At 37.8% G+C, this 20583-nt stretch overlaps 4 protein-coding genes across 7 annotated transcripts; 2 read left to right on the top strand and 2 right to left on the bottom strand.

Moving 5' to 3' along the window:
* Nucleotides 1–271: 271 nt before the first annotated feature.
* Nucleotides 272–6194, bottom strand: LOC137733221 (ATP-dependent Clp protease proteolytic subunit 3, chloroplastic-like). Its single transcript, XM_068472375.1, has 5 exons — nt 5769–6194; nt 5305–5419; nt 2457–2632; nt 796–891; nt 272–714 (listed from the first exon to the last, which is right to left on the bottom strand). Exons 1-5 carry the CDS (start codon nt 6066–6068, stop codon nt 451–453), a joined length of 951 nt encoding a protein of 316 aa, XP_068328476.1. The 5' UTR covers nt 6069–6194; the 3' UTR covers nt 272–450.
* Nucleotides 6195–6668: 474 nt separating this feature from the next.
* On the top strand, nt 6669–8608 carry LOC137733222 (cysteine proteinase inhibitor 6-like). The gene is made up of 3 exons (XM_068472376.1): nt 6669–6998; nt 7081–7452; nt 8213–8608. The coding sequence occupies exons 1-3, from the start codon at nt 6699–6701 to the stop codon at nt 8348–8350; spliced, it is 810 nt and encodes a 269-aa protein (XP_068328477.1). The 5' UTR covers nt 6669–6698; the 3' UTR covers nt 8351–8608.
* Nucleotides 8609–10489: 1881 nt separating this feature from the next.
* Nucleotides 10490–13059, top strand: LOC137733506 (cysteine proteinase inhibitor A-like). Of its 4 annotated transcripts, none has more exons than XM_068472653.1 (3): nt 10490–10657; nt 11290–11478; nt 12786–13059. In XM_068472653.1, exons 1-2 carry the CDS (start codon nt 10556–10558, stop codon nt 11473–11475), a joined length of 288 nt encoding a protein of 95 aa, XP_068328754.1. In that variant the 5' UTR covers nt 10490–10555; the 3' UTR covers nt 11476–11478; nt 12786–13059. The 4 variants fall into 4 exon arrangements, with proteins under 4 accessions (XP_068328754.1, XP_068328755.1, XP_068328753.1 ...); XM_068472654.1 differs by having other exon boundaries at nt 12783–13059; XM_068472652.1 differs by having other exon boundaries at nt 11290–11491; nt 12783–13059.
* A 1788-nt stretch (nt 13060–14847) lies between these two features.
* On the bottom strand, nt 14848–19709 carry LOC137733505 (uncharacterized). The gene is made up of 6 exons (XM_068472649.1): nt 19528–19709; nt 18013–18085; nt 17819–17912; nt 16538–16660; nt 16390–16447; nt 14848–15992 (listed from the first exon to the last, which is right to left on the bottom strand). Exons 1-6 carry the CDS (start codon nt 19558–19560, stop codon nt 15312–15314), a joined length of 1062 nt encoding a protein of 353 aa, XP_068328750.1. The 5' UTR covers nt 19561–19709; the 3' UTR covers nt 14848–15311.
* Between the last annotated feature and the right edge of the window lie 874 nt (nt 19710–20583).

Here is a 20583-nt window from a genome sequence, read left to right as displayed (position 1 = left end):
GAACACTCATTTCCCACGCTGCTAGCGCTGTAGCAGGGGGTGCCATTCGAGAGCCAGATATCGGAATATCGTTAGTTTGGTCTGTTTTTAAAGGAAAACTTGTGTCAAACTGCTGCATGGCCCTCCCTTGAGCCAAGCACTTCCCTGTTCCTGTAGTTGGAGAGTTTTAGCCAGCAAGTACTGAACGAACATAGCCAAACATCTACAACTCTGGCCAAAACTCCCCACCACAAACGAGGAGTATACGCTATCGAAAAGATAAAGAGCGGAGAAGCAAAATTCTGTTTAACATTTAAATTTGCGCTTTCCAACGGAATAATCTCCGAGCAGATCCTGAATAATCTACTTTCACTATTTGGACAAATGATTTACAAGATTATGAGGTGAGGAGTACAACATAATCAAAATAAACCAAAGGTAAAAAGCACAAGATCAGTCTACCACAATGCCTCATATAGCAGCGGGTGCTTCCTTTTCCCTCTCGTCCTCTCTTTCAGTGTCAGAAATCCTTTGTTCTGAGGGCAAGTTCTTTCTCGATTTCTTGCTCCCTTCAACTTTCCACTGATCCCAGACTCGTGTTCTTGGTGGAGGCGTGAAATCTCCAATGGGTGCAACTAAGCCTGGCTTTCCATCATCGATAACGACATCAATCAACCCATAATCCCTAGCTTCCCAAGGATTCATGAAATTATCACGGTCCGTGTCCTCTTCAATCTGCATCAACAAAGAATTTAAAAACGGAAAGAGACCCTCACAGAATATTTACTATGGAAGAAATCTAATTTGAAGCCTGACCTGCTCCAAAGGCTTCCCTGTGATTCTTGAGAATATTTTGTTCAATTTAATCTTGTGGTACACCATTTCTCTAATTCGAATACCCATTTCTGTTGCCTGAATTCACATGTAAAAGTTGCGGGATAAAATCATGAATCACCAACAAATGCATTAGCCTTGTAAACGAAAAGAACTATCTATCATATTCAGCCAACATGTATGTGTTCTAGCCAGGTAGAAATGGATAAAAGGAGGAGATGATTGAAATCCTCCACTGCATAAAAATGCATGCGTCAGTATGTAAAAGTTGTGTCCAAAAAGTTTAGCCATTGCTATAAATATAAAGGACACCCCAACCCCAAGCCAACAAGGCTCCCTGCTTTGCGAAAGAGGAGGGGGTGAGAGGAACGTCAATAGTACGCAGCCTTACCCTTGCCTTCCAAAGAGGCTGTTTCCACGACTCGAACCCGTGACCTTTCGGTCACAAAGGAGCAACCTTTCTGTTGTGACAAGGCTGAATAGAACTGGTGAGGTGCACAATCTTAAGAATATATCTGCATCATTCCACCTTCCTATGAAGATGATCGCCTTAAATGACTTCACTGCAGACTTTTCTATGGCAGAGGAAGGTCAACCAACTTATTTTACTTATAAATGATAATAATGACGGTAGTGATCAGCCTTTATTAGGAAAATAAATTAGCAACGTAAACTATTCATCACAGTACCACAAGGCTGCCCAAGTCAAAGTTCTGGATCACTGTGATTGCAAAGTGAGGGCTCACCACTCACAATTCCAGAGGCTCACAACAATCTAACAAAAGGTCATTTATTAAGGACTTGACCTTCTGAACTGCAGAACCTGAGAGAGCTTGTTGAGGGACAAATAATAGCTTATTCTCAAGCACGAGAACTTTACTAGTCAAATGATACATTCTAAAAACTATATCAAAGCTACCAACAGCATGAGAAATGCCAACCATATAGAAGGCATGGATTGTGGAAATTCTAGAAAGTGGAGAATAGCTAGTTGCCAGAATCTTGGAGTGATCTTTCTCTGGGATCTAGTTGGAAGGGAGTTTGTTGTTTGACTCGTCCTTGAGAGATTTTAATTTAATTTGATTTATCCTTTACAGTTCATTGAAATTATGTAACTCAAAAATGGTGTTTCCCCGTGCAATGGGTAATCCTCTATTACTATATAAACTGAAACATATAAGTGAAATTTATAATCAAAAGTGAACTTAGATTCTTCCAAAAGTCAAATTGTCGCAATAATGTTCTGAAAGAAAATGCTTGACTACCCTCAGAGACTATCAGGCTGAGGTGAGCTAAGTTTGTAAATACAATCTTAAACAATAATGGTCGTCTATAACTTAGTAACAGAAACAGAGGACAGCGCCAATATGCCATGCCTTAAACCATAGACAGACAGGCTTGGGGGGAACTAAGTTTGTAACTACATGATACACAACAAATGGTAATCTATAACTGACTAATAGAAAGACACAACAGCATCGATATAAATACCTGCAATGGAACTAAGGATAAAGATATTGGTATCAGTGAACAAGCATATTTACAAAAACAATGAAAACACTATGGTAAACAAACAATACTAAATACACCTTAAGAAATTTTATATGGACATCCACAACAATAAGCAGAAAACAAGCACTTACTTTTCCCCCGGCAGTTCCAAGGGGTTGATGGATCATCACTCTTGCATTGGGCATGCAGAATCTCTTTCCTTTTGTGCCAGCAGCAAGAAGAAAGGCCCCCATAGAAGCAGCAAGCCCCAGGCAAACAGTTGAAACATCTGCCTTGCACAATTTCATTGCATCATATATTCCCATTCCTACATGGAGGGGCAGGTTGGTAAGAACACAAAAGAAAAAGGAAGAGAACTTTAAAAAGAAAATATACTCAATCCAACTGAAGTCGTATCACAATAACAAGGGAGGGCATGGCTAAGCTGGAGAACAGCTATTTTGTTTTCCAAAAGCAGAAATAGATAGGAAAAAATTCATTTGCTTTATTTGTTTTCAGCAAACCTCATTCAATCTTTTCATTGACATTACCCGGTTAGCATTCTGCCCTACTCTTTCCCTTTCTGCAAAAATTTCCCGCCCTCTATGTCATTCAAATTTCAAAACGCGTAACAATTGATAAAGAGTTGGACTTTTACATAAAAGAACCATGTGGACTCAAAACAAAACCCAATGGCAAACATATATGGCTCCAATTTTGTTCAATGTTACCAAAAGGACCCAAACGTCAAATCATACATATCTTCTTTGTCCCTCACACTAATCAACTTAAAGTGTCTCTCCTCATACTAGTTCTTGTTGGTTTCTTGTGTTGTTGTTTCTTTTTTAATTCATTGTTGCCAGTCTAGTTCCCCTAGCTAATTGTCTTTGTCCATTACACTAATCTTCTTCGCATTGGTTTTTTATAAGAGTATAGAAGATGCCTTTGGTGGAACAGACTCACTTTATCCCCAAGCTAATCATTTGGTTTTCTTTGTATTTCCTTAGCATGTCAAGCTCTTGTTTACTATCATCTTTTAATAACTTGTTAACCAAAATCTAGTCTATTCCCAACCAAACCGAATGCTCACTACACCTTGCTCGCCTACATAAATCTTTTCTACTATGTACTTCAGACAACTATAGATTTCGAAAGCATGTCATGTGGTGGTTTACACTGGGAAGAATTGGATTTAAAAAGTTATACACCATAATACCAATATATCAATTCCATTGCACAAACTATCTACCGTCCATGATCAGTGCTGTTTAAGTTTTTTTTAAAAACTAAAGATTATCCATGACATCACTGGCGGAGCCAGTTAAAGCCTAGGAGGGTCATATGACCCTTCTCACAATTTGGAAATGTTGTATTTATATGTGCTATATTGATGTAGCTTGGCTTTTATACTTATAGTTAACCTCCTCACTAATGTAATTTGTTCGTAGTTGAGGTTCCAACACTTCATTTCATAATTTCATTTTTTGCCTCTTAATCAAATAAAAGGTATTTAATTTCATGTCCTCATACTAATATCCAATTACTTTTGTTCAAATTCGCACGAAGGTGCATAGGCATGATTGATTTCCCCCATGGTTGGAAATTTGGAATATTTTTTATGCTAAATAAGTTGATACTTATGATCATTTCTCAAGTAATTTTTATTTATAAGCTCAATTTATCATAATTTTATAGTCACTTAAGATTGACTCTCCTTAACAGAATTTCTGGCTCCATAACTGCATGACATATCATTGAAGTTACTTAAATAGAGTATTGAAAAAGTTATAAAAGTTCTCATAGTTTCTACATAATACAGGCTTAGAGTATTGAAAAAATAAAAGTTCTCATAGATTGCCCAATTTGCAAAATCAATGAACATGCACACACACCCATGAACTTCCTCAATTGAATTAGCTGAGAAAACTTATGAAATATGCAAAAGCTTGGATTCAATACATAATTGGAAATAGACAAGTTTAATAAATAAACAACATAAATAAGTAGGTCTACCCTACTTTTAATTATCAAGTTGTTATCGTTGCATTCCAAGAGAAATCAAAGGTACAAACTGTTTTAACTGCGCTCTCATATACAGAGTAGAGGAAACAAAAATTAAATAAAAATGAATGTATGATCCAATCACAAAGTCAAAATTTATCTTCAAAAGGCACACAGATATATACATCGGCTTATACTCTTAAGGCACCATATATGGCAGAACACTTAGGAAAAATAATTGAAACACTTTTCTAGTAGGGAAAAAAAAAAAACTAAATATACTTTTTCTAGTAGAATAGGAAAAAGAAATCTAAACAATTTATTGTAGAAAACTCTGAAATCAAAGGAACATAGTGCAATCACTTAATGTCTTCATTCTGAAAGTTTAGTGATTCCATAGGTCTTAACAAAAATCAACAATCATCCAGATAGCAATTGCTACTTCTTAACTCTCTTTCATTTTTTTTTTTTTTTCCTCTTCAAATTTTACGAGAAGAAAAGCTTTAAGTGGATAGAAGAGATAAGATACAACACAAGGTGACAGCCAAACCATCACACATAGTAAAGCTCAATCGAAGATAATAATTGAATTGATCAACAGCTACAATTAAGTAAAATATGCATCAAAGCTTATTGTTCGCACTCTTTGGGTATATCCGAATTAATATATTACTTGTTTTACATTGGTGGCTGTATATTCTTCCAGTACTCTCCCTTTAACATTTCCTCATCCAATATGTTGCAAATATAATGCAGTATATGCATGCAATCCTTTGTACTTGATACCAAAGCATCGCTTCATGATGTCGTTCTCCTCATTTACTATTTAATTTGCCAATGCTTCGAGTTATATTATAATTGAAAATTGATTTACCTAATTATGTAATAAAAATATGTCGTTCATTTGTATGTTTTGTTATCAAGGATATATAAGAACCAGAAAGCTATAATTGAGGAGAGATGCCAGGATCCAACATGCCGAATATATTTAAATCATACCAGCAGTAACAGAACCACCAGGCGAATTGATAAACAATTTAATGTCCTTTTTCGGGTCCTCGGCATCTAGAAATAGAAGTTGGCTTATGATCAAATCTGCTGTCATGTCATCTACCTGCCCACCGTTAGAAAATGAAGACAAAATTAAATAAAGCAACCGTTCCTAATCATACGTTAAGTCTTCTAGTAACTAAGAAACACAAACAAACACACAGTAATCCCATCAAATGACTAACTTCTAACTTTCAAGTTTCAACAAAAAGAAGAACGTGCAAACTCAAATACAAGTTTAGTCCTTTTGTAAATAAGAAACACAAACACACACACAGTAATCCCATCAAATTTTGAACTACTTAACTTTCAACAAATAGTAAAGAGTCCAAATTTCACAAGTAGCAGCAAAACCCATGTCGAAAATATTCGATGCTGAAGCAAGAAAACCCAAATTAAGAGAGAAAGAGAACCTGAGAACCCAGAAAGATGATTCTTTGACGGAGAAGCATGTTGGTGGTATCGAGCTCTTCGAATCTGGGCAGCCTTGGAGCTGAAGTAGTAGCTGAGGGAAAATCCCAATTGCTCGACAAGGTCAGTCGTGGGGGAGACGAGCTTTTCATGGCCTTAATCACACAGACGTCATTGCTTCTCCGACGGCAATTGATAATACCATTGCTGTTGAGGGCAGTGCCCTTCACAATCGGCGAAATGGGCACTTGGGTTTGTGAAGAACACAGCGGCCTTGAAGCTGTGGCTGCGTACGTCATCATCTATCTCCTCTCTCACTCTCTGTGAGTGTGTTTTCTCTATTCTTCGTCTCTGACCCGCTTTTTCTTTCTCTCTGTTTCTTTTTCTGGGAAAAGTGGGGACGGAAGGAAAAATGAAGTAGCTTTTCGACAAAGAGGAGGACAACTGCCAAATCGGCCTTCACAAAGGGCCGACGCCCAATGGGCCTGGGCCGGTTCTTGTTAGCCGTTTATTATATCCGTTCATCCTATCCGTTCATCTTATTAGTTCATTAATTATTCTGCGATCAGAATTCTTTTGAATTTTTTATCGGGTACAAACATTATTTGACGAAACCTGATCACACACTATACAATATACGGTTAATGAATTAATTGCCAGAATCCTCACAAAAGATGTCTGAAGAAGATCCTCATCCCATCTTAAAAGCTTACAGGGTAAGCAAAGATGGAAGAGGATCCCTTCTTTCTAATCCACTAAATTAAAAAAATCAAACAATTGAAATTTGATCCAACGATTACAAACAGGGGTTCACATTAAAAATTATAATAACTTTAGCCGTTGGATCAAATTTCAATGGTTCGGATTCTCTAATTTGGTGAATTAGGAAAAAGGAAAATCGACACGTGTATGACACGTATCATAAAAACCCGATGACCGAAGGAAAAATATCCGAATTTGCAGAGAAAACGTCGAAAAAATCCTCAAACCCAAAAAGCCAGATGAAATCGGAATCTTACCTCCCTCTATTAATTGCTCCCTTCTTCTTCCTCCTCCTCCTCGCATTGCCTTCCACCACCGCAGAAAAATCAACCCGAATTGGCTGCGGCCGCAGTTCCCAACACCGCAAAATGGGCATGCTCGGCGGAATCCAAGAATTCCGCGGCGCCCAGAACAGCGCCGAAGTTGAAGACCTCGCTCGCTTCGCCGTCCAAGAACACAATAACAAGGAGGTACTTAGTTTGACCTCCTGACCTTTTCCTTTACCTAATTATGCTACAATTTCGATTAATTAATTGAATTATTATGGTTCAGAATGCCCTGCTCGAATTTGTGAGGGTTGTGAAGGCGAAAGAGCAGGTGGTTGCCGGAACTCTGCACCATCTCACGATCGAGGCGATCGAGGCCGGCAAGAAGAAGCTGTACGAAGCGAAGGTGTGGGTGAAGCCTTGGATGGGCTTCAAAGAAGTGCAGGAGTTTAAGCAGGCTGATGACGAGGAGACGCCGTTGATTACCTCTGCCGATCTTGGCGCCAAGCAAGGTGGGCATCCTCCTGGGTGGCAATCTGTGCCGCCGCATGACCCGCAGGTGCAGGATGCGGCTAACCACGCTGTTAAGTCCCTCCAGCAGAAGTCTAATTCCTTGTTGCCTTATGAGCTTCAAGAAGTTGTTCACGCCAAGGCTGAGGTTTGTGCCCTTTCATTTTCCTTCTTTTGTTTTCCACTTTGTAGTATTGGGGTTTGTATTTGTTTGTGTTGAATTGGGTATTCAAATTTATCTGAATAAATTTTTGAATTGGGTATTGTGTGTAGTTTTTTGTTGTGTCGAAAGGGATTTCGGAGAATTGGGTATTTGGGGGTTGGTTTGTGCTGAATCAGAGTATGAAAATCGATTTTATTGCATTTCGGAGAATTGAGGATTTGGGGGGTAGTATTTGGTTTTGTTGGAATGGGTGTTCAAGTTCATTTAAAATTGGGTATTTGGGGGTTGGTTTGTGCTGAATCAAAGTATGAAAATCGATTTTATTGCATTTCGGAGAATTGAGGATTTGGGGGGTCGTATTTGGTTTTGTTGGAATGGGTGTTCAAGTTCATTTAAATGCGGAGAGGTTTTTCAGTGTGCTCGGAACATGGGGCGGCATGCCAAATGTTATTATACAAGTGGATGGATATTTTTTTCAAGTGTCCCTCCACTTAGCGTATGTGCTCGGGCTTCGGGCACACTTTGAAAAATCTCTTGCAAATGCGAGTAGTTGTGTAATGGGACCAGGATTCGGTTGTGGAGAATTGAGTAGGAAAAATCTTTTCAACTTCAAATTGTTTTGTATAGTGCGGTATACAAGTCGATTTGTTTGTTCTTCTCTGTTTTGAGGTCTGTTTGACATCATCGTTGGGATCATCGGGATCAATGTATTGATTTGTGTATATGATTAAACTGTGGGGAGCAGGTGATAGAAGAGCTTGCAAAGTTTAACATGCTTCTGAAGGTGAAAAGGGGAAGCAAAGAAGAGAAGTTTAAAGCCGAAGTGCACAAGAATATGGAAGGCGCCTTCAGTCTGAATCATATGGAGGCAGACCACTCCTAAACAAGTAAATAGTTTGTGGTATTGAAATCTTCTGGTACTAACCTGAGTATGTATGCTGCTTTGCTTGCTTTCAGTACATCTTGTATGTCTTGATACCGAAGACTAAGGCGTAGTTGTGTGTCTAGATAATGTGTGTTTATAAATGCTAATACTTTCTATGTTCTTAAGCTTTGTTCCAATGTTGTTTTCACTCCAACTCTACACTGGACATGTGCTGGGATTCTTAACGTCTTTAAGATATCAATTGACTTATGTGCAGACTATTTTTTAAGCTCCGATAAATGTTCGCGTCCGGTATATATGAAAACATCCCTCTTTGAACTTTTTTTGTCCTCCAAGTGGTGCTTCATCCCGCCCTGCCTGTTATCGGTCTTATCGGTCAATTTACAGTTTCCGATTGCCAAAATGATCAATTTTCATCTGCTTATTCTTCACAAGCTCCGGAGTTGTAAGCGTCGTTATGTTCGAAGTTTTATCTGTGTGATGTAAAAGACGTGGTAAATTCAGATTTTTTTTTTTTGAACTCTTTGAAATATTATTCATTTTTTAACCACCACAACATCATGATTTTCAACGGATTTTGGAGAAATTAGTATGTAACAATACTCTGGGTGCCCTCAAATCTGACGAGTTCAAACTCGTCCCTCAATAAATGAAATCCATCGCTAATTGCCGGAGATAACTGAAATCCATCGCTAATCGCCGGAAGATGGAGACGACGACCACTGAGATATTATGAATCTCTTTAAAAAACGAAGATGAGCTTTTGAGTAAGGTTCGTTCCTAGTTGATCGAACCTGGTCTCATTGCCAAGGAGAGCCTTGAGAGAAATGGTGAGAACAAGCGTGCCACTATCGGAGGCTCTTAACAGACTGTTTTTCTGAGATTGCCCTAGACTCAATGTGTTAACCAAACAACAGGGTACTCAATGAGACGTTGGTTCAGTTACGTTCTTTTTATGCCTTGAAGATCGAGGTCTTAAATTTACAGATTGCGTAAAATGTAAATAAAGAATGCGAAAAGAAGTAAAACTGGTTTTGATCATTGCATTGCTGAAACAAAATACAATTCTCGAAAAGAAATGCATGAACTACAAGCCAAATTACACCACTAGTTGAACTATAAGAAAATTACACTTCCAAAAGGTTTCCGGAAAACTAGTAAAATACAATCTATGCGAGACGGGACAATCTAAGTAATTTTCTCATAGTTCACTTGGCCATAAAGATTAAATTTGAGGAAGGTCCTGAGCTCTGGTTGTATTTATAGGATCCAGATCCTGAGCCTAGGGATCAATTGATCCGTCCCATTGAAATTTGATTCAACGGCTACAAACAAGAGGTCCTACTAAAAATTATAATAAAATAACCGTTCAATCAAATTTCAACGGATCAGATCAATTGATCCCTAAGTTCAAGATCCTTAGATCCGGAGAGGATCTGGATCCGTATTTATAGGGCATTGTGGAGATCCTCTTTGATCTTATTGTCATTTGACCTTGGCATTAACTACATTTTGTGCAAGGTAGCTTGCCTCTGCGCTTTCCGGCACTCGTATGTGGTTAATCTGTCTACTGCCCTCTTAGATAACGTGGTCATCGTAGATTTAAAAAGAGGCGATATGTCCGAGCTCTGGTCACCTACATAGTGCGCCTGGTCTAGGCCACAAAGCTTTGAAATCGGAGAGGGCTGGATCCTTTTCATAGGGATCCTACAAATTCCATGATCATGACCGTTCATCGTAAATTTTGCGATCAGAAATTATTTCAAAATTTAAAATTTAAAATTTAAAATTAAATATAAATAATACTTAACAAAAATCGTATAATATACAATAAACGATCACGATTACGAAATTCCTACACTCCATACGAGATTACCTTTCGAGAATTGGAATTGTATTTGTAACAGTAACTAATACGGAAAAGTCGTCTTCAAAACTTATAGATTAAGCCTGTCTCGTAACAAAAAAACAATAAACTAACAAAAAGAAAACAAAACCTTACAGAGGAAGCAACGGATAACAAAAAGATTCGCCACGTGTCACGATACCAGAGGATCGACAGGGCGAAATTTCCGTGTCCAGCGCGTCGACGGAGTCTTTGTCCTTGAGAGGGTGTGTATTAAAAGCCACAAAACTCTTCTTCTGCAGACAAAAATCAAATCCACTTCCGAAATACAGACAGAGCTCGCCGCAGAATCAAACATGGCCGCAGTTGGTGCAGTCCGCGATAACCAAGGTTCCGCCAACAGCGTCGAGACCGAAAGCCTCGCTCGCTACGCCGTCGATGAACACAACAAGAAGGAGGTACCTTCCATTTCCGTACCCTTTTTGTTTCTGATTTAAATTGTGGGTGGTTTTTGATTGATCGGTCCTGTTTGCGATGTCGTAGAAGCACTTTCTAGAGAAGCACTTTCCCGATGCTTCTTTATAAAGTGCTTCCAAGTGCTTTTTCAGGGAGGGGAGTCGTTTGAATTTTGGGTAGAACTACCCACACACCCTTTTTTACTTTACAGACGCCCCTCTTACTTTTTTTTTTACTTTACAGACGCCCCTCTTACTTTTTCGCTGTCGGATCGAATGAATTGAAGAAGATTAATGGTCGAAAATTAATAAGGGGGCGTGGGAGGCAAAAATGGGTGTGGCATTATCCTGGATTTTTTATGAAAATTTCAATGGTTTTGTAATGAAAGAACTTTTGACATAAGTGCTTATGAGCAAAAGTGATTTCCTAGAAAAGATCCATAACTAAGAAATTGATTGATTAATTGGTTAGCTACTGAGTCATAGAAGCAGTTTCTTCATGAAGTGCTTGGACTTTTAAAGAAGTTTATGACTTTCTAATGAAAGAACTTTTGATCCAAGTGCTTATGAGCAGAAGTGCTTTCTAGAAAAGAGTCCTAATTTATAAATTGATTGATCAATTGAATATTGTGCAGAATGATCTGCTTGAGTTTGTAAGGGTATTGGATGATAAGGTACAAGTGGTTTCGGGCACTATGCATTATCTGAAAATCGAGGCCACCGAGGGCGGAAAGAAGAAGGTTTATGAAGCCAAGGTGTGGGTAAAGCCATGGGAGAACTTCAAGCAAGTGCAGGAGTTCAAGCCCGTTTCCGACTCCTAGTTTGTTCGTCTCCAAGGTTTCTGCCCTTTCATTATTTCAAGCTATATAATTACAAGTGTACTGTTTACTTAGTTTTGGAGAATTGGGTATTTGATTTGGAGTAGGTTTTGGTTGTTTTGATTTGTCTTTTACTTTTTGGGGTCGATATTGATGGAAGCATATAAGGTGGTAGATTTGGTTTTATGCTGATAATGTCAGGTTCTTTTTTCAACTTTATTATAAGTGATATTTAGAACATTGCTGGAATGATAACTCTATTTAAGAGATTTAGCGGGGTGTTTTCGGAGAGACTTAAGGGTTTATGGAAGCAATTAACATTTACTAAGCTTAATTTCGTTTGCATACGCATGTAAATTTGACTGTTTAAGAAAGAGTTTAACATTTCTAAGACTCAATTATAAGCAATATAGGCCAAAAAGTCCAATTTGAAGACTCGGACCTTGCTTTCTTATCTTAACCATGTCTATCCACTGAAAGGGAATCCAAACATTAAAAGTATGCATCTTAGGCCATGAATTTTTTTTGGTTGTTTTATTAGTCTTACCGTCATTTTCTCTTCATCTTTGCAAATAATATTTGTCTAAAAAACTGTCAAGTCCAAGCTTTCTAACAATATCATTCAGTCTGGTCGATACAGTCACATCATCTCATCTTGTTTAGTGCTCCTTTGATCTTCGCTGACTCGTTAAATATAAAAGAGTAGATAGAATCATTGAAGTTCTATTAAAATTTTATTCAAAAAAGGATGTTGAAGGCATCAACCAGGTGATGTTTATGAACTCGTATTGCATATGTCTAGGAGGAGCTTTTATTTCCTTGGGATCCTTTTCTTCTTTGGGTGCAACCTTGAATATACTCCTATTTCTTGACTCTTGGGTAGTTCCTAGCTATTACATTTCCAAATTTATTTTAGTTTCCTCGTAGTAGTGGGCATTTTTCATGTATTCTTCTTATTTCATAGTTGGGAAGGTCAAGAAGGAGACTGTTTATCTTCTGGTTGAAAAGAAAGTCTGTAAAGTAATGAAACCGTTAAAAATTTAGGGGTTGAGATACCATATTTGTAGCCTTATAGATGATCGAAGTCCCATTTCAAAACCTTGCAACCAAATGGAACCCCAGTTTTTGAATGGTTCAGACGATTAAAATTTGTATCTTTGTTCTCAAATTTGCATTTAAATCTTTGTGTCATGCTCACGAGCTTCCTGGTAATTCAATGAAGTTTGTTTTGTTTATTACAGCTTCTTTTATTTCTTTTCAGATAATTGATTCGAACTTTTGCTTATTTTTACATGTTTTCATTGTGAAAGCAGGGGATAGACGAGAAAGCAAAGTTCAATATGCTTCTAAAAGTGCAACAAGGGAGGCAAGGAAGAGAAGTTTAAAGCCGAAGTGCGTAAGAATTAAGAATTAAGAATAATGAAGTTACCTTGAATTTGTGGCATGGAAAATTGTGGTGTATATACATGCTTTGGTTGCTGTTAAGTGTTTCTTTTGTGTCGTAATCAATAACAAAACCTGGTCTCTAGTGATGTTGTGTACTCGTTTTTCCAATTTGTATCTATATTATAAGGTATTATAAGTCTATTGGCCATCCCTATTTTCTTCCTTCGTTTCTTTTCCATCCTTTTGCTATTTATTGATTTCAATTGGCAGTGCCAATTAGACCTGGCATTTTAAACCCGACCCAACCTGTTCTGTTAAAATGAGTATTCGGATGAGTGTTTAACGGGTCGGATGGTTAACGGGTCAACCTGTTAAATAACTGGTCATTTTGGATGAACTCGCGAAATCGGATAACACCCATTATTGAGGATTTTTGTGTAATTTCAATAGTCAATAATAGAAGTCCCTCATTGTCTCGTACTGCACCCCCTTGAATGTCAGCTCTCCTTCCCCTCTCTCTCCACTGTTGATTCTGACATCAACTGATTTGGGAAGGTGGTCCAGCTCGCAACTTTCGACCCATTTGAGTCGGCCATGAACGCCCTTAACCAGTGCAACTCAGTCTTTGAAGGAAGAGAATGAAAGCTTGTTTCTTTTAGGGTTTTTGATTGCTTTTGTTTCTGTCTGATTATATAAGTTTGAAAATTTTTATGTTTTTTTATTGCTTTTGTTTCTGGTTGACGGGTTGCATTGTGCCGATGGGCTATGTTTTGTTCTTTTTCTGTTACTTGCAACCACAGAGAGAGAGAGAGAGAGAGAGAGAGAGAGAGAGAGAGAGAGAGAGAGAGAGAGAGAGAGAAGCAGAATGTTCTTCAGTCTAATGTCTGCGGACTTCTACACTCGTGTTCAACAGGAAGCAACTTATGGTTGTCGAGGGGTTTTCACGGTCGATCGATGATACAAAAAAGGGCTATATTTTGGATGAAATGTTTAAAAAAAAAAAAAAAAAAAATATATATTAACGGGTGAAACGGGTTAGATTAACGGGTTGGGTTTGGATGATCCGTTAGCTTAATAGGTTGGATTTGGATGATCCGTTAAATTAACGGGTCAGATTCAACCCGATCCAAACCCAGTAAACCCAACTCGTTTAGAGGTCTAGTACCAGTACTACTGTTAAGTAGTATTTCACTTCACTTGTAAGTGAGGTTTTAGATTCTATTCTCGTCAAAGGCGAAGTTGAACCACAGTACTATGAGTGACCCACTGTAAGACTTGGTCCATTTCTCTACCCGCTTAGTGTAGATACTATCGTTTGTTAAAATAAAAATTCGAGTAGGCGGTATGCTATCTTCATTAGGCACTTGTCTCAGGAAGAATCATATATACAGGATGAACTGATCAAGTGACTTTCTGAATTGGTTAAAAAACATCTCGTATTGGCATGCATCATTTAGTTCTAACCTCTCAATCGATCGAGAGGTTCTCGTCATTTCACACTCGCACACAAACCCTAAGTGTATAGGGAAGCTCCTCTTGAGAAAATTAGGGATGAGCAAAATAACCCTAGGAACGGATACACACGGAACCCTACCCAGTAACCTTTGGCGGGGTGCCGGTACGCGCAGCGTCTCCTAAATGTTTTCAATTTCGACTCCGAGCAAGAAATTTCAATGCCAGTTTCGAATGCAGCACAAATATATCTAATATTTGTATGGCTAGCTTTCAAAATCCAAAATCCATACTTCTGAACCCTTCCATCCAGAAACCTTTCACGAAACATAGAGAATTGCAAATAATATATACAAATAATATTTGAGGTACCAGTGTTTCATTAGGATGAACCATGGAAGAATCAGACCCGTTCTGTTATCAGCACGGCAGAAACACATCGCTGCCGATTCTTCACCACCATTGAAACTATGCAAACTATTAGCAACGCGTATGCATTTCGTTGCGGAACTTCTTAAAAGAGCAAGAGAAGAGAAGGAAGGGAAAAGAAAATCCAATTCACTGGTCAGAAGATTAATTGAAAGGGCTAACAGAACTATTACCTTCCACACGATAACGACGAGCAAGCTACTACTTGTCCTGAAAATCTGTAACAAACACAGTAAATTAAAAAGGCAAACCACTCATAGGGCAATCCACCGCTATTCAAGGGTGCCATATTCTTCATACACTGCTAAGAGTCAATTTGCAGAGGCTATCCTCTCTGCCATCGTCACGGAAATGCTACCTCTGGAAATGGATGTTAGGAAATGCTACGATACTACCATTCGACAGGAAGAGAAATTCGGACTCTTCGTTGGGACAAAGTGCCCTGGCCATTTCATCTCCAATTAGGTCGCTATTCCAGCTTTTGTATACTTTTATTTAGTTTTCCTTCAAGAGCTTTCCACTGATCTTGATCCCGCTACCCTACATTGGGACAATAAGCCATTGAGTGGAATTTAGCCCTCTTCGTCATAATCTTCCTCATCCTCGTCTAGCCTTCTGCTGAGATTTGCAAGTTGAATAGGATCAATGGCCATTCCATCCACATCAGAGAGAGACCACCCAGGATATTCTTCATGTTTAGGCTCGGAGATAGGTCCAGCTGATGAGGCTTGAGCTGCCGTTGGGGCAGCTTGGGATGCCGTTGGGGCAGCTGGGGCTGCTGTTGGGGCAGCTTGGGCTGCTGTTGAGGAAGCTTGGACTGCTGTTGCAGAAGCTTGGGCTGCTGTTGCGGAAGCCTGGGCTGCTGTTGCGGAAGCCTGGGCTGCTGTTGCGGAAGCTTGGGCCGCTGTTGCGGAAGCTTGGACTGCTGTTGCAGAAGCTTGGGCTGCTGTTGCGGCAGCTTTTGTGTCATCAGTATCATTAACATCAGCATTCAGATCAAAGTTTCTAACTGCTGGATCAGATTCATCAGGGGCAATGACATTTTCTTTCAATATATCCTTTGACTCGGAAACATCATCCACCACCATTCCAGGGTTAGGATTAGGTTCAGTGATCTGCCGAAGAGATGTGCACGGATCAGATTCAGTCTCATGGTGCGAAGTGTCTCTTTCAGTGGTCCGACCACGTCCACGGCCTCGACCCCGACCCCGACCTCTTCCTCTGCCGCTGCTACTGCTATTTTTTATCTCAAGCTGCAGAGAAAAAGTAAAACAAAGTTTTCAACATCAGTGAAACTCTGCATATTGCATTTAGTTAACAGCTAATTCAGCCCAAACACAAACAAAATCAACTCAGATCCTCTATTCAAACTTGTATATATAAATTCAAAAAATATTTACGTCCTCAACCTGGACATCCTAAAGAAACCAAAAGAGACATCACTCAGATTAAAGAGTTCCTGTGAAAAAAAATAGAATGAACACAAAACATCACCGAGATCTCAATATAATAAGCATGGAAGTTGGTTTTATGTTTTTTTCTTTTGGTAAAAGGAAATTGGTTTTTATGTTTTTTATTTTGGTAAAAGGAAATTGGTTTTATGTTAAGAACAAAAGATAATGATTAATTGTAGGGTTCCATTAGAGTTACCATCTTGCTCCTCTTCAATTCTTCATCACTGTCAATGCCTTCATCACCTGGTGGTTTTCTGCAGAAAAATATATCAGTAAGTAGATTCAAATGACAATCTCATGGATTAATGATATTGCAAATAACAAGAATAGATCATCTAATATACCTTCTTTTTGAAAGGGTTCGGTCATCGGCAGCAGCATCAGAATGACCATGAGTATAGTCAGGAACTCTGCTGACGATGTCCCTCAGAAAATCAAACACATTATAGCTCTGTACACAGTGCTTTCTGCAAACAGGATAGAGAAATAAGATTGGCTCATGCAACTGGGAGCCACAGGGTACTTTATATTCAACTCTGGAGCAAAATTTTCTTTAAAAGATAATGCAGTAAAAACAAATTTGAGTGAATATTACAACTAGATAATCTTAATTTAGTTTCAGAAAGATTCGTCAGGTGCCAGAAAATTTGAATGGCATAAGCGTAAACATATTTATTCAGGTACTAGAAAATATAAGCATATCTCTCCTTAGCCAATTAGATCATTCTTCAGCATGAGCTCTGCAATAAAGTTCAGTATACTAACTGCATGTTACTATTGATGTGGATTTCTCTAATAATGTTGTACTTATCCTGGAAAAAATAATTGTATCTATGAACTACGGCTTACTTGATCATCGTAGAATTATAGCATGTTACTATCCAACGTACTGTGTCGATGCTAATGGGTAGGAGAATTCTAATTTAAAGGTTCGATGCTAAAGGAATCCAATTCATTCACTCATAATTCCATTTATATCTATGTCTTCTGAGGTTGTCATCCGTCCAAAATATACGATTGCTAATCATTTGGTGGGATCTGAAGAAATTTAAGTGATGTTGAGATTGATGAGCTCTATTCTTTTCTATATTTCATTGAAAATACCATAAAAGATGGGTAAATTGACTCTTCTAGAATTACAGAATGTTCCCATGTAAACTCTGTTCTAATGGGTTGACTGATGACCATCCAAAATGATTTGGAAAGATGGACTACCTTGCAAAGTACACATTATTGCTTTGATATGTCTAAAAATTAGTACTTGTTCTGATATTCAAAGCAGGAAACCTATATTTTGTACATAACCTTGTTCTAATATTCCTCTATCATTCTGCTGCACTGCAAAAGGTTAAATTGGGTGATTCTCGCTCTTTCGTTTTTGTCTGCTCATTGAGATTTTTTTTTAACCTATCTTTAGGATCTTCGAAGCTGAGGAGGAGGTCGTTAATTGTGGAATAGAGAGTGCACTTCTAAAATTCATTGTGGGAATAAGGTTCAAGTTTTTACCATACAATTGGAGTAATCATTTCACTGCTGTTGTAGTTACTTTACTATAAATTTATTTTGTATAGATCCCTTAAAACTGAATAAGTAAACAGATAAACATCGTTCAATCTTTGACTTACAGATGCACTGCATTCATGGTTTTAGCTCCTCTTTGCAGGGTTATCTCATAGGTACGGTCACAAAGGTCTTGCAAAAATAGCTCCAACGCTTTAGCTGCATAATATGCAAGATGAGTAGTATAAGCAACCAAAAAACCAAATAAAATAACCTGGTGGGATGGTATTTTACTATTCATGAAGTTAGAAGTACTCACACACTAAAACAGGCACTGCTAATGCTATCTTCCCAACATCTTCATCAGCTTGCATAATCTTTTTAATCCGGGCCTGCCGAATTAAAATTGTGTTTCAGAATGGGGGTCAAATACATGTATAACTTCAGAGCTAAACTAGAGTTAATAAACTAAATTAATTGACGGAAAAAAAAAAAAAAAAAAGAGTTAATAAACTAAACATCATTCTTCATTCTTCAAATAGGAAGCACAAGGCAAATAACTTAATTACTACTTCTAAAGAAAAAAAAAGGTTGTCAACATACTTCACTAAGAGATAAGGGTTTCTCCAAAATTTATTGCATTCCCTACGTGGACACTCTGAGGGTAAATGACAAGTGCCATCAAAGAAATCCTATATAACATAATCCCTTACTTGGCACACGAAACATCAAAGAAACTCGGGGAAATTTAAATGATCTTTGCTTTGTCGGTAAAATTCAACAAAATGTTAATCTCTCTCACTCTCTCTCTCCCTCTCTTTTCCCCCCTTTTCCTTCCATTCTTTCAAACAGAGAAGGATGGTATTAAGCTAAAGAAAAGTCACGGAAAGGTAACAACAATGGCAAACAACATCGAGGCATAAACCATGATTCTTGACACAATCTCTTTCTCTGAAACGAGATGCAGCAGCACTTCATAAAGTACCAAACTGTAAGTCACTCATTCAAAATTTCAATCATGAAGTTACCGAATGTTTCTTCCATTCCTTATTTTTTTATTTTTTATTTTTCCTTTTAAGAAAGTTTCAAACATAAGATTCACAACTCTTGATCGCCTAGGCCAGCGCCTTACAGTTACAGAGCTACTCTTGAACCAGAAGTAGCATATGGATAACAAAGTAGTTGAGGAAGTGTAAGCTTCGGTTTTATTACACCCCACGAAATAAAATCCTCTAGTTGTTTTACAATCTTCAAAAATAATCCAAACCCAAATCCAACTTCTGATTTGAAAGGAATATTTAATAAAAAAAGACCAGATTTAGCCATCAGGGGCCTCACAAGTTATCAACTAATCTTGACTAATTTGCAAAACCACATCACCACAAGAGCAACTAAGCATGTTTATCTCCACAAACAAAACCCCAATGATTCAAGTACCGATTTACAAACCCTAGGCGAAATCATCGATACGAAACAAATCCCAAGACCAAATCAGATAACCTCAAAAAGAACAAACCCATCACCCAATTCTCCCTAAAACCACAGTCCCATCAAAGAAAAGAACAATACGGCCTAGAAAAACCCGACCCAGATCAAATATCTCAAAAATCCCCACAAAAATTGAAACTTTAACCAAACAATTCAAATCACCGAAACATAATTCATTAATCCCCCTAATTAAACCCACGATTAGCACAGCAAACCTACAACAATCCAAAAATTCTCTTCCTTTCCCTAATTTCCTAGCAACCAAACAAATTAAAACTCGATCTGAGAAAAAAAACATAAACCCTAGACAAAGGAGCGGAACGAGCTAGAGAAATAGGGTACTTACAGCAGGAAAACGGGTATCGAGCTTCTTCCTCATGGCGTCAGATTTGAAGCATTAATTAAATCGAAAAGGCAAAACAACAAGGAAACCGAAAGAGAATCGAATTTTCAGAGCCGCAGAAGAATGATTGCTGCTTTCATCATTGTCGTATAAAATCCATCGCACCCCTCTCAGATCCGAAACCTTTTTTTTTCTTCTGAAATAAAATTAAAACTATATATAATAATAAGAAAAATACAAACAGATTAAACTGGTTTTTTTGGTTCCAACGGAATATCCGACCGTACGAGTTAGATGAAATAGGAACACAAACAGAGAGAGATGATAATATTAAGGATCGGATTCGGATAGACTCGCGGTGTTGGACCTTTTTTTTTTTTTTTTTTTTTTTTTCTTTTGGAAAGTGTTGGACTTAGGACATTGAAGCACCGCTCCACATGCCACTTTTCTGATGGTAGGTATTATTCAAAGTACAAGACATGATTGTACTTGGCTATACAATCTTGACCGTTTGATCTTCAATTGTGGGCTTGTGCCACGTATGATTTTAGTTTTTTTTTTATTTTTTATGGGAAACTATTAGAATATATTTAAAAATTTTGAGTTTTAAGAATAAAATAAATGGTAAAGTAAATAGTATATGTTTGACTTTTTAGTGTTAAAATGTAGTTTTTCGTTAAAGTAAATAGTAGAACGGATTTTTTGTTAAATCTCTCTTTATTTTATTGTTAGGACATATTAGTTTTGATGTGATTGCTAATGATTAGATTACGAGAAATTGTAAGAATACTCTCTTGACATATGACTCTCCATCGACGCTCTACAGCTTCATAATTTAACTTTAAATCTTGTTCTAACATTATAAAATATTATTTCTAAAACATAAGTGGAAAATGGTTCATAAATGTTCTCACTATTGAAAGTTTTTTTTTTTTAGACTCACGGTGTTGGACTTAGGACATTGAAGCACCGCTCCACATGTCACTTTCTGAATGGTAGGTATTATTCAAAGTACAAGACATGATTGTACTTGGACCGTTTGATCTTCAATGGTGGGAT

The sequence above is a fragment of the Pyrus communis genome, chromosome 5, assembly GCF_963583255.1.
Source record: "Pyrus communis chromosome 5, drPyrComm1.1, whole genome shotgun sequence".
Taxonomy (NCBI): domain Eukaryota; kingdom Viridiplantae; phylum Streptophyta; class Magnoliopsida; order Rosales; family Rosaceae; genus Pyrus; species Pyrus communis.
The sequence above is the reverse complement of the archived record's forward strand: the minus strand, read 5'-3'. Positions and strand labels throughout refer to the sequence as shown.

Bases quoted from the DNA above. Each gene is read 5' to 3' on its own strand.
- LOC137733506 (XM_068472653.1), top strand. From the start codon at position 10,556: ATGGCCGCAGTTGGTGCAGTCCGCGATAACCAAGGTTCCGCCAACAGC. The intron at 10,658-11,289 runs GTACCTTCCATT...AATATTGTGCAG, and splicing joins ATGAACACAACAAGAAGGAG to AATGATCTGCTTGAGTTTGT.
- LOC137733222 (XM_068472376.1), top strand. From the start codon at position 6,699: ATGACCGAAGGAAAAATATCCGAATTTGCAGAGAAAACGTCGAAAAAA. The intron at 6,999-7,080 runs GTACTTAGTTTG...ATTATGGTTCAG, and splicing joins AAGAACACAATAACAAGGAG to AATGCCCTGCTCGAATTTGT. The intron at 7,453-8,212 runs GTTTGTGCCCTT...TGTGGGGAGCAG, and splicing joins TTGTTCACGCCAAGGCTGAG to GTGATAGAAGAGCTTGCAAA.
- LOC137733505 (XM_068472649.1), bottom strand. From the start codon at position 19,560: ATGAGGAAGAAGCTCGATACCCGTTTTCCTGCT. The intron at 17,913-18,012 runs GTGAGTACTTCT...CATATTATGCAG, and splicing joins AGCAGTGCCTGTTTTAGTGT to CTAAAGCGTTGGAGCTATTT. The intron at 16,448-16,537 runs GTATATTAGATG...ATTTTTCTGCAG, and splicing joins CGAACCCTTTCAAAAAGAAG to AAAACCACCAGGTGATGAAG.
- LOC137733221 (XM_068472375.1), bottom strand. From the start codon at position 6,068: ATGATGACGTACGCAGCCACAGCTTCAAGGCCGCTGTGTTCTTCACAA. The intron at 5,420-5,768 runs GTTCTCTTTCTC...AACGGTGGGCAG, and splicing joins TCATCTTTCTGGGTTCTCAG to GTAGATGACATGACAGCAGA. The intron at 2,633-5,304 runs GTATGATTTAAA...CCCTCCATGTAG, and splicing joins TGGTGGTTCTGTTACTGCTG to GAATGGGAATATATGATGCA.